Raw genomic sequence first — 12,920 nt, forward strand, 5'->3', positions numbered from 1 at the left:
TTTAAAATCTTTAATTCATCCAGCATTTTGAATAGAGGAAGTATTAAAATTTTAAGTGCTGTTGAATATTTGAACTGTCTGCTTCTAACTGCCCATGGGCATAATAAACTGTTCCAATAATATGCTGATTAATGAGCTCTGCCCTAATCGTATAATGGGTCCATTTCCTACAATCTCTGCACTCTTGTCTGCCACACATTCCTTCAACAAATGAAAACCAGAGTACACCATGATGATTAAAATACCACCATAACAGATTGGCATTAGTTATATTTAGCTGTTTGATTGATAGTGTGAAGTCTTCCTGAGCACAGTTGCCAATATACACTGAGTCTGAGGCTCACTTCACTCATAAACCAGTGACTGAGACCTAGCGAAATTACTTCTATTGCCAGCTTTGCTGCCTTCACTTTTCCTTTATCTTTTTTCCTCCGCTACTGCCTCCTTGATTGTTGGACCTTTTTCTTCACTGCCCTCTGTTTTAGGCTTTGACTCGAACCCTGCGGTAGACATCTTGCTCAGCATTTGTTATTTTACCCAAAGATCAATCTTAGATGCAAAACTGAAATGCCAGGTATTGACCACCTCCTGCAAGCCAGAGTCTACCCTTTAACATTGAGTCACCCACCATCAACAACCTGAGGTGGGGGGGGGTGGGGGAAGAGGGTGGTGTAGGAGGATGGGTATATCATTGACTGGAAGCACAATTGAACCAGCCCTATGCATACTAGGGCTACAGGAGCAGGTCAGAGGCTGAAGATCCTGTAGTGAGTGACCAACCCTGCCGACGCCACCATCTACAAGGCACAGGTCTGGAATGTGATGGAATACTCTCCACTCAGCATAAAACAGAGGAGTAGAATTATGTCATTCAGCCCATCAACTCTATTCTGCCACTCTATCATGGCCAATTTTTTTTCCCTCTCAGCCCCATTCTCCTACCTTCACCCCGTAACTTTTGATGCCCTTACTAATGAAGAATCCACCAATCTCCACTTTTAATATACCCAATAACTTGGCCTCTACAGCCATCTGTAACAATGAATTCCACAGATCCACCCTCTGGCTCAAGAAATTCCTCTTCATCTCTGTTCCAAAAGGGACATCCTTGTGTTTTGAGGCTGTGCCTTCTGACCCTAGACTCCCCCACTACAAGAAGCATCCTCACCACATTCAATCTATCTAGGTCTTTCAATATTTGATAGGTTTCAATAAGATCCTCCTTTATTCTTCTGAACTCCAGTGAGTACAGGCCCAGAGCCATCAAACACTCCTCGTCCATTAACCCTTTCATTCACAGGATTATTCTCAAGCTCCTGTGGACCCTCTCCAATTCCAGGATATCCTGTCTTAGATAAGGGGCCCAAAACTTCTCATAATACACTAAATGCAGTCTGACCAATGCTTTATAAAGCCTCAGCATTACATCCTTGCTTTTGTTGCAGGGTCTCAACCTGAAATGTTGACTTACAACGTTTGTTTCCATAGGTGCAACACTCGCAGTTGAGTTCTTCCAATGTTCTTTCTTTTCTTCCAGTGGTGTTTGCCTTGTGGTTGGGAGCCAGAAACCAGTCTCCTGACAGGAATTGGTACACGTCACAGGAATCGCAGCACAACAATGAGAACATCAACCCATTACACTTGTGCTGGTTCTGTTTGAATAACTGATCTTGTTTGTTCTCCTTTTCTGTAGATACATTTTACATTTAGAAGGTTGTAGGCCAAATGCTGTCAAGTAGGACTAGCCTAAATGAGCATCTTGGTTGGCATGGACCAGTTGGGCTGAAGGGCCTATTTCTGTGCTGTGTGACTCAATTTTCTTCTTTAGTTTCAAGCACCTCTTAGACTGTACAGTATATACACCGATCTGGAAACAGGCCTGCGTATTTACACTGTTCCATTCTCTCCACAGTTTTCCACATGGGTCGATGCTGTTATATTTGTCTTCAGCCTGGAAAATGAGAAGAGCTTCCAGACCATCTATAATTACTACACCAGGCTGGCGAACTACAGGAATGCAGCTGAGATTCCACTGATATTGGTGGGATCGCAGGGTAAGAACAGCAGTGAGCACTGGGTGCTCTGTTTCTGACCACTGAACCCATCAGTCTGACTGGACCAGCAGCAACCATCTCTGTTTCAAATGTTAGGGCATCCAAGAGCTCCCTGGATTTGTTCAGAGTTTTCATGAATAACCAGAGACTATCAAGGCTCCTGGAACTTTGGGCCAAACCTTTTCGATCCAGTACCAGAATCAGATTTATCTTCCACTGACATGTGCTGCTTTGTGGCAGCAGTGCAGTGTAATTCCAGAAAAAAAAACTGTAGGTTACAATAAAAAATAAGTAGTGCAAAACAGGAAGATTGTAGATAAATGGAAGTTGTAGGATCATCACCCACCAGATAGTGCTATTGAGCCATTACCAAAAGTTTTATCTGGTTCGAGTTGGCAGTTCATAGTTAGGGAGAGCCCAGTTCAGTTCCCAGAATAAAACCCACAAATTGCCTGACACTGCTAAGAAAAAGGTGTGCATTTTTTATGGCACCTCTTGCAACCTTGGGATGCATTGATAGCTATAGCAATCTTTCAGCTCTACAGGTTTCTCAAATAAAAGCAAAAAAGTCAGTAAGACAGAGAAGATCAGGGAACCTCTGTGTAAATGGCACAAACAGTATGGTGTGTGTGTGCCTGCATGGTTGATTGACACCATCTCACATGATACCCACATCTACCCCATCAGACACCTCCTGGCCCATTAATTAAGAAGCCTTTGGTTGCCACATTAGTCTCATGCATCATCTCAAAACTCACAGAACCACAAATCACCCTTGATCCAAAGGGATTGCCTTAGTGGAATGCCTCACTCACTCAGCGCAGCCCCGCCCCCCTCCCCTCCCCACTAACGAGGCTCTCTTATTTTTCCTCCAACCAGTTCTGTCCCCTCCACCACTTCCAAAAAGCCTTTGAACTCAGCCTTTGTGATTGGCAGGGTCACAAGGCAAGAAATAAGGCATGAACTCTCTGCTAAAATTGACCTCTGTAGCAAAGCAGCCTTCATAATCCCGCCTCTCCCTTATTCCCTTATAGAGGTTAGGCATTTTATAAACTCAGTCTTTATGCATGTCCCATGGAAAAATCCAGGGACAGGAGCTTGGGGGAAGAGCAGTGGTAGCACAGCTGAAATGGATGTTGTGATTTAAAGTATGTGCTGATTGGTCATAAATTCTTCAAAAAATAAATTAATAGTTCATGAGTGAAGATATTAGAGTCTCACAAGGCTGCAGACTGGAAGCTTATAAAGCTGATCCTTAATCAACGCAGGGAAAGGGGCCCTTCATTTTCTAGTCTGTGCTGACCTTCAACCACTCATTTACACTGATTCCATGTTGTTCTCCCCAGGTCCCCATCAACTTCCCCTGGATTCCACCCCTCACCTGTAAGTCAGTGGCAATTTACAGTAACCAATTAACCCACTGAAACACACGTCTTTGATATGTGGGAGGAAACCAGTGTGTCCAGAGAAAACCCACTTGGTCAAAAGGAGAACACGTAAACTCCACACAGATAGTGTTTGAGGTCAGAATTGAACTCTGGTCGCTGGAGCTGGGAGGTAGCAGCATGATCAGCTGCTCCAGTGTGTTTGTAATCAGCAACATTTATAGTGAGCGTCACTGTAGAGCACTTTGCCTGTCCTGATGTGTTAGTGATGAGAAACCTATATGAATGGCCAGAGTCCACTGTGTGGGGTATAAGCAAAATCAGAGAGGACAGAAGGTCAGTCAGTCCATCCTGACACCATTTGGTTTCTCTAGCCTGTTCTGCATTCAAGGGAAAAAAAAAACTTATATTTCCAGTATATTGTCCCAAAGCACCTGAAAGCTGATGAGGTACTTTGGAAGTGTGTTCACTGTCAATACTGTAGGAAGGGTGGGGGCCAGTTTGTACATCAGAAAATATCCACAAGTGGAAGAGCAGATGTAACCAGGTCATCTGTGTTAGTTGTATTGGTTGATTGAGTGATAAATGTTGGCCCCAGAAAATCAGCAGGAAGTCCCCTGCTATCTTCAGGAAGAGTCTCAAAGCCTTGTATGTAATCTTTCACATTCACCTGTGAGGGTAAACAGTGCTCGACTTTAATGCGACAGAGTTAAACAGCATGGAAACAAGCCGTTCAGCTCTACTTGCCTATGTCAACCATATTGTCCATTTGAGCCAGTCCCATTTCCCTGCATTTGGCCCATAGCCTTTTTAACCTTTTTTATCGAGGTACCTGTCTAAATATCTTCAAACCTTTACCACTTCCTCTGATAGCTCATTCCATATAACTATCACCCTCTGTGTGAAAAAGATCCCTTTTAAATGTTTCCCCTCTTACTTAGACCTGTGCTCTCTCATTTTAGGCTCCCTTATCTTAGGGAAAAAGACCTTGTCTAGACACTTCTGATTTTATACAACCCCATAAGATCACCCCTCAGCATCCTTTGCTCAAAATTCCTAGCCTTTCCAGTTTCTCCTTATAACTCAAGCCCTCCAGAACCATCTGAAAGATGACAGCTCCCTCAGGTTAGCACTGGAGCGTCAGCCTTGCTCAGCTCCCTGGAGTGGGAGTCAAACTGGGAGAGTACAACCTACTGCCCTACGGCTGATACAAATTCAATGAGACCAAGTCTGATCTGTTTCTACGCTTCTTACCCTTACCCAAAACTCACCTTCATCCTATCCCACACCTCATAGGAGTTGGAGTCCTGGTTTCTGAATATCGCTTCCAAAAAGCTGAGCTCCAACTGTAAAATGATCCCCTCTTCTTTTGATTTCCAGCACACAATTCACCCACATCTTCACTTGTGAAATTCAGTTAGATAACCAGCATCTCCGTCTGAATTCAAGGGACTAGAAGACAAATTAATGTAACTGGAGTCATTGTTTAATCTCACAAGAGCTGTATTATTAGATTAGATTCATCTTTATTGTCATTGTGCCAAGTACAGATACAAAGCCAACGAAATGCAGTTAGCATCTGACCAGAAATGCAAAGAATAGTATTATTTACAAAATAACTGTGAATAAAAAGTAAGTGCTACAGCATACAAATATAAAAGTACTGAGACAGTACAATATGGGTGCAATACTGCTTAGCGCTGTGATGTGAGGTTCAGCAGGGTCACAGCCTCAGGGAAGAAGCTCTTCCTGTGCCTGCTGTTGTGGGAGCGGAGGCTCCTGTAGCACCTACCAGATGGGAGGAGAGTAAAAAGTCCATGGTTAGGGTGAGATGCATCCCTGATAATGCTTTTCGCCCTGCCCAGGCAGTGTTTATAGTAGATGTTCTCAATGGTGGGCAATTGGGTGCCGATAATCCGCTGGGCAGTTTTCGCCACATGCTGGAGTGCTTTGCGGACTGATATGGGACAATTGCCATACCACACTGAGATGCAGTTGGTGCAGTTGGTGAGTATGCTCTCAATGGTTCAGTGGTAAAAGTCCATCAGTATCCTGGGACAGAAGTGAGCTTTCTTGATGCTCCACAGGAAATAAAACTTGATTATGGAGTTAGAACCTCCAAGTTATGGAGTTAGAATTATATCTCCTCCAAGGCAATTAGCTTATCCTCGAGTTGAAGGGCAATGATCTTGGTGAAACCACACCTCGAGAATTATGTGCTGTCCTTTCTGAGGAAGGATGTTGATACAGAGGGAGCGCAGCAGAAGTTCACCTGACCGATTCCCAGAACAGTGGCATTTGGTTTATGAAGAGGAATGGAGTGGATTAGATTCATATTTACTGGAATTTTGAAAATAAGAGGGGATCTCAAACAGCAACAAAATACAATCAGCATTAAGCAGGCTAGACGAGGAAGGATATTCATGATGTCGGTGAGTCCAGGACCTTGGGTGACAACCAAAGGATGAGGGGAAAGTTACTTAAGATCAATTTCTTCTAAAGGATAGGTGAACCTGTAAAATTCTCCACCACAGAATGCAGTTGAAGTCAAATTATTCAATATATTCACAAAGGAACCAAATACAGTGCCTATACAAAGTAGTTACCTCCCCCCCCAGAAGTTTTCATGTTTTATTGTTTTACAGCATTACAGTGGATCTAATTTGGCTTTTTTGATATTGATCAACAGAAAAGACACCCATGTCAAAGTGAAAACAAATTTCTACAAGTTGGTCTAAATTTATTACAATTATCAAACACAAATTAATTGATTGCATAATTACTCGCTCCCTTCAAAGTCAGTATTTAGTAGATGCACCTTTGGCAGCAATTACAGCCTTGAGTCTGTGTGCGTAGATCTCGATCAACTTTGCACATCTAGACACTGCAATTTTTCCCCCATTCTTCTTTACAAAACTGCTCAAGCTTGGTCAGGTTGCATGGGGATTGTGAGTGAACAGAACTTTTCAAGTCTAGCCTCAAATTTTCAATTGGATTGAAGTCTGGACTCTGACTTGGCCACTTCAGGATATTATTCTAGTTGTTTTTAAGCCATTCATGTGTAACTTTGGCATTATGCTTGGGGTCATTGTCTTGCTGGAAGACAAATGTTCTCCCAAGTCGCAGTTCTCTTGCAGACTGCTTCAGGTTTTCCTCCAGGAATTACCATAAGACAAAGGAGCAGAAGTCAGCCATTCTGCCCATCGAGTCTGCTCCGCCATTTTATCATGAGCTGATCCATTCTCCCATTTAGTCCCACTCCCCCGCCTTCTCACCATAACCTTTGATGCCCTGGCTACTCAGATACCTATCAATCTCAGCCTTAAATACACCCAATGACTTGGCCTCCACTGCTGCCAGTGGCAACAAATTCCATAGATTCACCACCCTCTGGCTAAAAAAATTTCTTTGCATCTCTGTTCTGAATGGGCACCCTTCAATCCTTAAGTCATGCCCTCTCGTACTAGACTTCCCCACCATGGGAAACAATTTTGCCACATCCACTCTGTCCATGCCTTTCCACATTGGAAATGTTTCTGTGAGGCCCTCCTCATTCTTCTAAACTCCAAGGAATACAGTCCAAGAGCAGACAAACGTTCCTCATATGTTAACCCTCTCATTCCTGTATTTTGCTGCATTCATTTTGCCCTCTACCTTCACAAGCCTTCCAGAGCCTCCTGCAGTGAAGCGTCCCCACAGCATGATGCAGCCACCCTCATGCTTCACGGTAGGGATGGTGTGTTTTTGATGATGTGCGGTGTTTGGCTTCACCAAGCACAGCATTTCGTCTGATGGCCAAAAAGTTCAATTTTGTTTTCATCAGACCATAGAACCTTTTTCCAGCTGACTTCAGAGTCTTCCATATGCCTTCTGGCAAACTCTAACCGAGATTTCATGTGAGCTTCCCCCTCCCCCAATAGTGGCTTTCTCTTTGCCACTCTCCCATAAAGCTGCAATTGGTGAAGTACCCGGGCAATAGTTGTTGTATGCACAGACTTTCCCCATCTCAGCCACTGAAGCTTGTAACTCCTCCAGAGTTGACATTGGTCTCTTGGTGGCCTCCCTCACTAGTCCCCTTCTTGCATGGTCACTCAGTTTCTGAGAACAGCCTACTCCCTGCAGATTTACAGCTGTGCCATATTCTTTCCAATTCTTGATGATTAACTATACTCCAGGGGATATTCAGTGATTTGGAAATTTTCTTCTATCCATCTCCTGACTTGTGCTTTTCAATAACTTTTTCATGGAGTTACTTGGAGTGTTCTTTTGCCTTCATGGTGTAGTTTTTGCCAGGATACTGACTCACCAGCAGATGGACCTTCTTCTTCTTCTTCCTTTTTGTTTTATGGCGGTTGGCAACCAGTTTTCAGTGCATTACCACCACCTGCCAGACTTGTGGTGTTCCAACCAAGTATGTGCTGGGGTTCTCTACTTTAGACAATCTAGTTCAGCCTGCAGTTCTCTATTAGCTTCACTGAGCTGCAATTCCTCCTGAATGCTTAATGCGCCCATTAGATAATGCCGCAAACTGCTATTCTTCCCTAATTTTGTCACGTTTTCATGTAGTTGCATTACCTCAATAACATTGATTGCATCTACATCACTTGTAAGACTAAAATCATCTTGTTAAAGAATAGTAATTATCGCACGTTATACTTTTTAAATTGCTGTTTTTCCAAGTCTATCTGCTTTTTCAGGTTTTCCTTTTCTTGGATCGTAGCCTGCAGTTGTTTACTGAAACCTCGGAGTTCTCCTTCATTTGCTTCCATATTTTCATTTTATAATCTGAATGCAGATAATTCACTTTGTAACAAATTCCTTTTCCTTTTTGTATCCTTGTCATAATTTCCTCCATTTTCCAATCTCTTTCCAATTCACCGTTGTTCTTGTCGGGTACTTCTATTTGTTGTTGGAGTTCTGCACATTTACCCTGGGCTTCAACCATAAAATCTGAGGATTTCCCTCAAGTTCTGAAACATATTTCTTAAATTCTTGACCATTTGCGATAAATATACTGCCATTAAGATTCCATCTCCCCTGCCTGTGAACTGTTGGATCCCCCATTCAGCATTTCTTTGACTTCTTCCCACCTAATCGCTTTAATATCAAGATACTTTTCTGCAGACTTGACTATAATTTTAATTTTTTCAGTCCTTTTGCTTGTTTGTGCTGAACAATTAATTGCATCCACCATAAAAAGTATGAAATCCTTTCTACTCATTAATTGTGTATCCTTATTTTTCATATTACAGCCCTCACAATTCACCAGTTTATTATTCCCTGTATTTGTTTGCTTGACAGCCTTTTTCCAGCCAATTCTTTCACTGCCTCTGCATACCCTCGATAAGCTGCGCTCTGTTCCTCGCCACAATTGCAGCATTTCAGCCTGGCTCCCGCCTCACATTTCCCATATTCATGTTCTCCAGCGCATCTCCCACATCTTTGTTTTCCTCTGCAGACCGCCGCAATGTGCCCGAATTTCTGACATTTATAGCATCTTAAAGGCGGTGGTATATGTATTCTAACCGCATAACACATATACCCTAAGTAAACATTAGTCGGCAATCTCTCGTCATCAAAGTTAATCATTACCAATAAACTATCACACTTTTTCCCGTTTCTTGTAACTTTCAAACGTTCGGCTTCAATAATTTTTGCTCCTTTTATGTCCTGTTTAATCTCATCTATAGTAACTTCTGTTGGTGTCCCCGAAATAGCTCCTCTAGTCCACTTTCTATTGTTGGGTATTGAGCATTGTATTTCTTTGCCGTCTATTTTACATAATCTTATCACTTTGCCTTGCTGAGCACTATCCCGACAAATCACTGATAGTGATCCATTTCATAAAATCTTTGCTCCTTTAATCTCGCCTATTATTTTGTTGAGCATCTTCGTCATACGAATCGGGTTCCAATCACCAAAAGACTAAGTCTTGGCTTAGTTTTATAGTGCTTTAATCTCATCTTCTTTCCATTTTTTTGCTGTCCTGTTTTGATCATCCGCTGACTCCTCAGAGTTTGATATCCCGTACCTCTGCTTTCTTTTCTTACTCTTTCCACTCCATTCCTCTTTCCCGCCAACCTCCATCTCTAGTTCACTTCCACTCTCGCCAAAAACTTCCTTCAACAGCTTGGCTCTTTCCTTGATGTTCTCTCTCTCCACCATTTTCCAGTCAGCCATCTCAACCCACTGCTTCCAACACACACTCAACCACCTCCCTACGCTAGCCAGGCCAGCCCACAGTTGGACCTTCCAGACACAGGACTACAATCCATTACTACAATCAATTGAAACACCTTGACTGCACACAGGTGATCTCCATTTAACTAGTTATGTTACTTCTGAAACCAATTGGCTGCACCAGTGATGATTTGATGTGTCATATTAAAGGGAGGGTGAATATTTACGCAATCAATTATTTTGTGTTTCATATTTCTAATTAATATAGATCACTTTGTAGAGATCTGTTTTCACTTTGACATGAAAGAGTCTTTTTCTGTTGATCAGTGTCAATAAAAACCAAATTAAATCAGCTATGTTTCAATGTTATAAAACAGGAGAACTTCCAAGAGGAATAAATACTTTTTCCAGGCACTGTATAGTTCTTGGGGTTAAAGGAAGCGAAGGACATGGGGAGGAATCAGGAACAGGATACAGAATCTGGAACAGCTCCCGATACAAGAGTTTGGCCCGAAACATTGACAATTCCTTTCCTCCCACAGATGCTGCTCGACCCACTGAGTTATTCCAGCAGGTTGTTTGTTGCTCCACATTCCAGGATCAGCAGTCTCTTGTGGCTGTACTGAATCTTAATGATCAGCTGTGATCATATTCACTGGTGGAGTATACTTCAAGGGCTGACTGGCTACTCCTACTTTTTGTGTAATGGATGACGCCTGGCTCCATATTTTGAGCATCTCCCCAGGGTCCTACAGCCACCACCCTCCCAGCTATTTTCAAAGGAATTCCAAATTAAGCGTGTACCTCCCTATCCAGAAGAGTCTTGCTCTCAGTAAAGACATTAGCAAGCCAAGGAAGATGGCAAACTCTGTGGTGAGGTTGTTGCAAATTTTAAGAGCATGAAATCTGGTGGGGAAGGGAAAGAAAGTCTGAGGGAGGTAAAGAGTTCAACACAGCAGGTGTTGGAAAAGAATGAATTCAGGTTAGGAGATACAAGCATAAAAGGTGGGAGTAGGAAGAGGTATTTTAGTCCTTTGTGTCTGCTCTGACATTCAATAAGATCATGGCAGATCCCCTGCCTTTACTTCATTTCCTGCCAGTTCCCCCCAGTCCTGGACTCTCTGTTACCCCAAAAATCAGTATTTGCCTTGGCTTTGAATATACACAATAACTCTGCCTCCCTTGCTCTCTGGGCACAGTTCCACAGCTTGGACTGAAGACATTCTTCTTCTCAGCACTAAATGGCCAATCCCCCAATACCGAGGCAGACATTCGGGACAGGTAGAACAGCCTTTCAGCACCCAGGCCGAGGAGCTCATTTGTATTTTATACATTTCAGTTTGGTCACCTTGCATTCTGCTACAGAGATGATCAACCCATTCTGATCAAGAAAATCTTAATCTCAAATCTCCAGGCAGAGGTTAAAGGAAGGTTGGGTAAGAAGGCAAATTTAACCAGGGCCTTTGCCTGTATTCAGTTCAATACCGTGAAAGATTTAGAAGTACAAGGTCAGTCTGTGACAGGCATTCAGCATAATGACACATTAGCACCCCTCTGTATTATGTGTGTCGTACTGTTTAAAGCTATAAAGAGGCCTGCTTCCTACAATTTTAATGTTCCAATTATTTCTGGAAATAATCAAATTTGAATTGTTCTCAGGTGCATACTAATTTCAAATTCCTTATTATTGAAATTAACTTCAAGTTTATTAGCATCCAAGGCATTAGTCATGGAGCAGTTCTCAATGTCTGTCATTTGATATCTAAAAGCTTTGCTTCCCTCACTTGCAGATGCAATCAGTGCCACCAATCCACGAGTCATTGATGATGCCCGGGCACGTAAACTCTGCGCTGACTTGAAACGCTGCATGTATTATGAGACCTGCGCAACGTATGGACTCAATGTGGATCGAGTTTTTAATGAAGGTACAGTCGGCCCTCCTTATCCGCGAGTTCCGCATGCGCGAATTCAACCAACTGCGAATCAAGAAAACCCGGAAGTGCTCTTCCAGAATTTGTTGTTCGAACATGTACAGACTTTTTTTTTCTTGTCATTATTCCCTAAACAATGCAGTATAACAACTATTTTACATAGCAATTACATTGTATTAGGTATTATAAGTAATCTAGAGATGATTTAAAGTATATGGGAGGATGTGCGTAGGTTATCGTGGATCGAGATCGAAAAAAAACTGGAAGTTCTCTTACTAAGTAAGTCGGAACAGGTACATCCGGTATTATTTAGTGTCAGTTAGTCAAACGTTTGTCTTAGTATATAGTATATATTTTACCTTTCTATGCATATAAAACACTTAAGAAACGTATGTTTCAGCGCCGGGCTTGGGAACGGAAGTTCCCGAGTTCAATCCAGTGACAAATCACTCCCGAGCGCGCTCTCCATCCGTGCCGGGTTGATGTGGAGGATCAAAAACCCAAAACCCCAAAACCCAATAATTAAACCACTGCGTTGCTTAGTAATAATTGTAGCTTTAATTGGGGCAGGGCTTTTCTCATTTTATCCTTTAAAATTGTAACGACCGTTGACCAACTGTAGCCTAGCACTTTTCCAATGACCGATGGCATTTCACCTCTTTCTGATCGCTTTATTATTTCCACTTTATTTTAAATCGTGATCGTGATTATTTTCGTGAGCAGAAACACTGCGGATTCAGAGCTCCGCCGCCGGGTCCTAATGTCCACCGCACTGAGACTGGTTAAATAAGGTCTGGGGTTCTGCTGGGTCCTAAGATCCACCACATTTAGACAGGTTGAATAAGGGACTTGGGCATCTGCGTTTTTTTGGTATCCGCGAGGGGTCCCGGAACCAATCCCTCGTGGATAAGGAGGGCCGACTGTAATGGCTTTGTGTCTGGCACTCAGTGTTTGCCCTTTGCAGTTTGTCCAAATAATATAGAGAAAGGATAAATGTAAAACTGATCCTTTCATATTCCTTCCAGGACAAAAATGTATTTCGCCAACAAGGAGATATATTGGAATTTAGAATCTTTGTAATGCGAGAAACATAGCAACCAGTTTGCACACAGCAGGATCCCACAAACAACAGTGTAATGCAGACCTAATTGTATATTTTAGTGGTGAGTATAGGTCCCAGGGCACTGGAGAACTCCCCTGACTTTTTACTTGTGACAGGATCTGAATGTACAGACAGAGTCTGGTGCAATGTCTTATTTGGACCTCCACCCTCAGCGGATCATTAGCCTTGATTCCACCATCCAAACCCATCTTAACGCTCCCCTCCCCCGCTCTCCGCTTTCCACAGAGATTCCTCTCACTGTGATTAT

At 42.7% G+C, this 12,920-nt stretch overlaps 1 protein-coding gene across 5 annotated transcripts in view; it reads left to right on the forward strand.

Moving 5' to 3' along the window:
• The window catches only part of LOC134340160 (arf-GAP with GTPase, ANK repeat and PH domain-containing protein 1-like), a 185,663-nt gene that overhangs the window by 110,333 nt on the left and 62,410 nt on the right, over positions 1-12,920 (forward strand). For all 5 annotated transcript variants that reach the window (XM_063037073.1, XM_063037074.1, XM_063037069.1 and 2 more), the window contains exons 5-6: positions 1,913-2,054; positions 11,410-11,544. In XM_063037073.1, the coding sequence (XP_062893143.1) occupies positions 1,913-2,054; positions 11,410-11,544 (277 nt within the window). The remainder of the gene's footprint in view (positions 1-1,912; positions 2,055-11,409; positions 11,545-12,920) is intronic.

This window comes from Mobula hypostoma, chromosome X1 (assembly GCF_963921235.1).
Source record: "Mobula hypostoma chromosome X1, sMobHyp1.1, whole genome shotgun sequence".
NCBI classification, from domain to species: Eukaryota; Metazoa; Chordata; class Chondrichthyes; order Myliobatiformes; family Myliobatidae; genus Mobula; species Mobula hypostoma.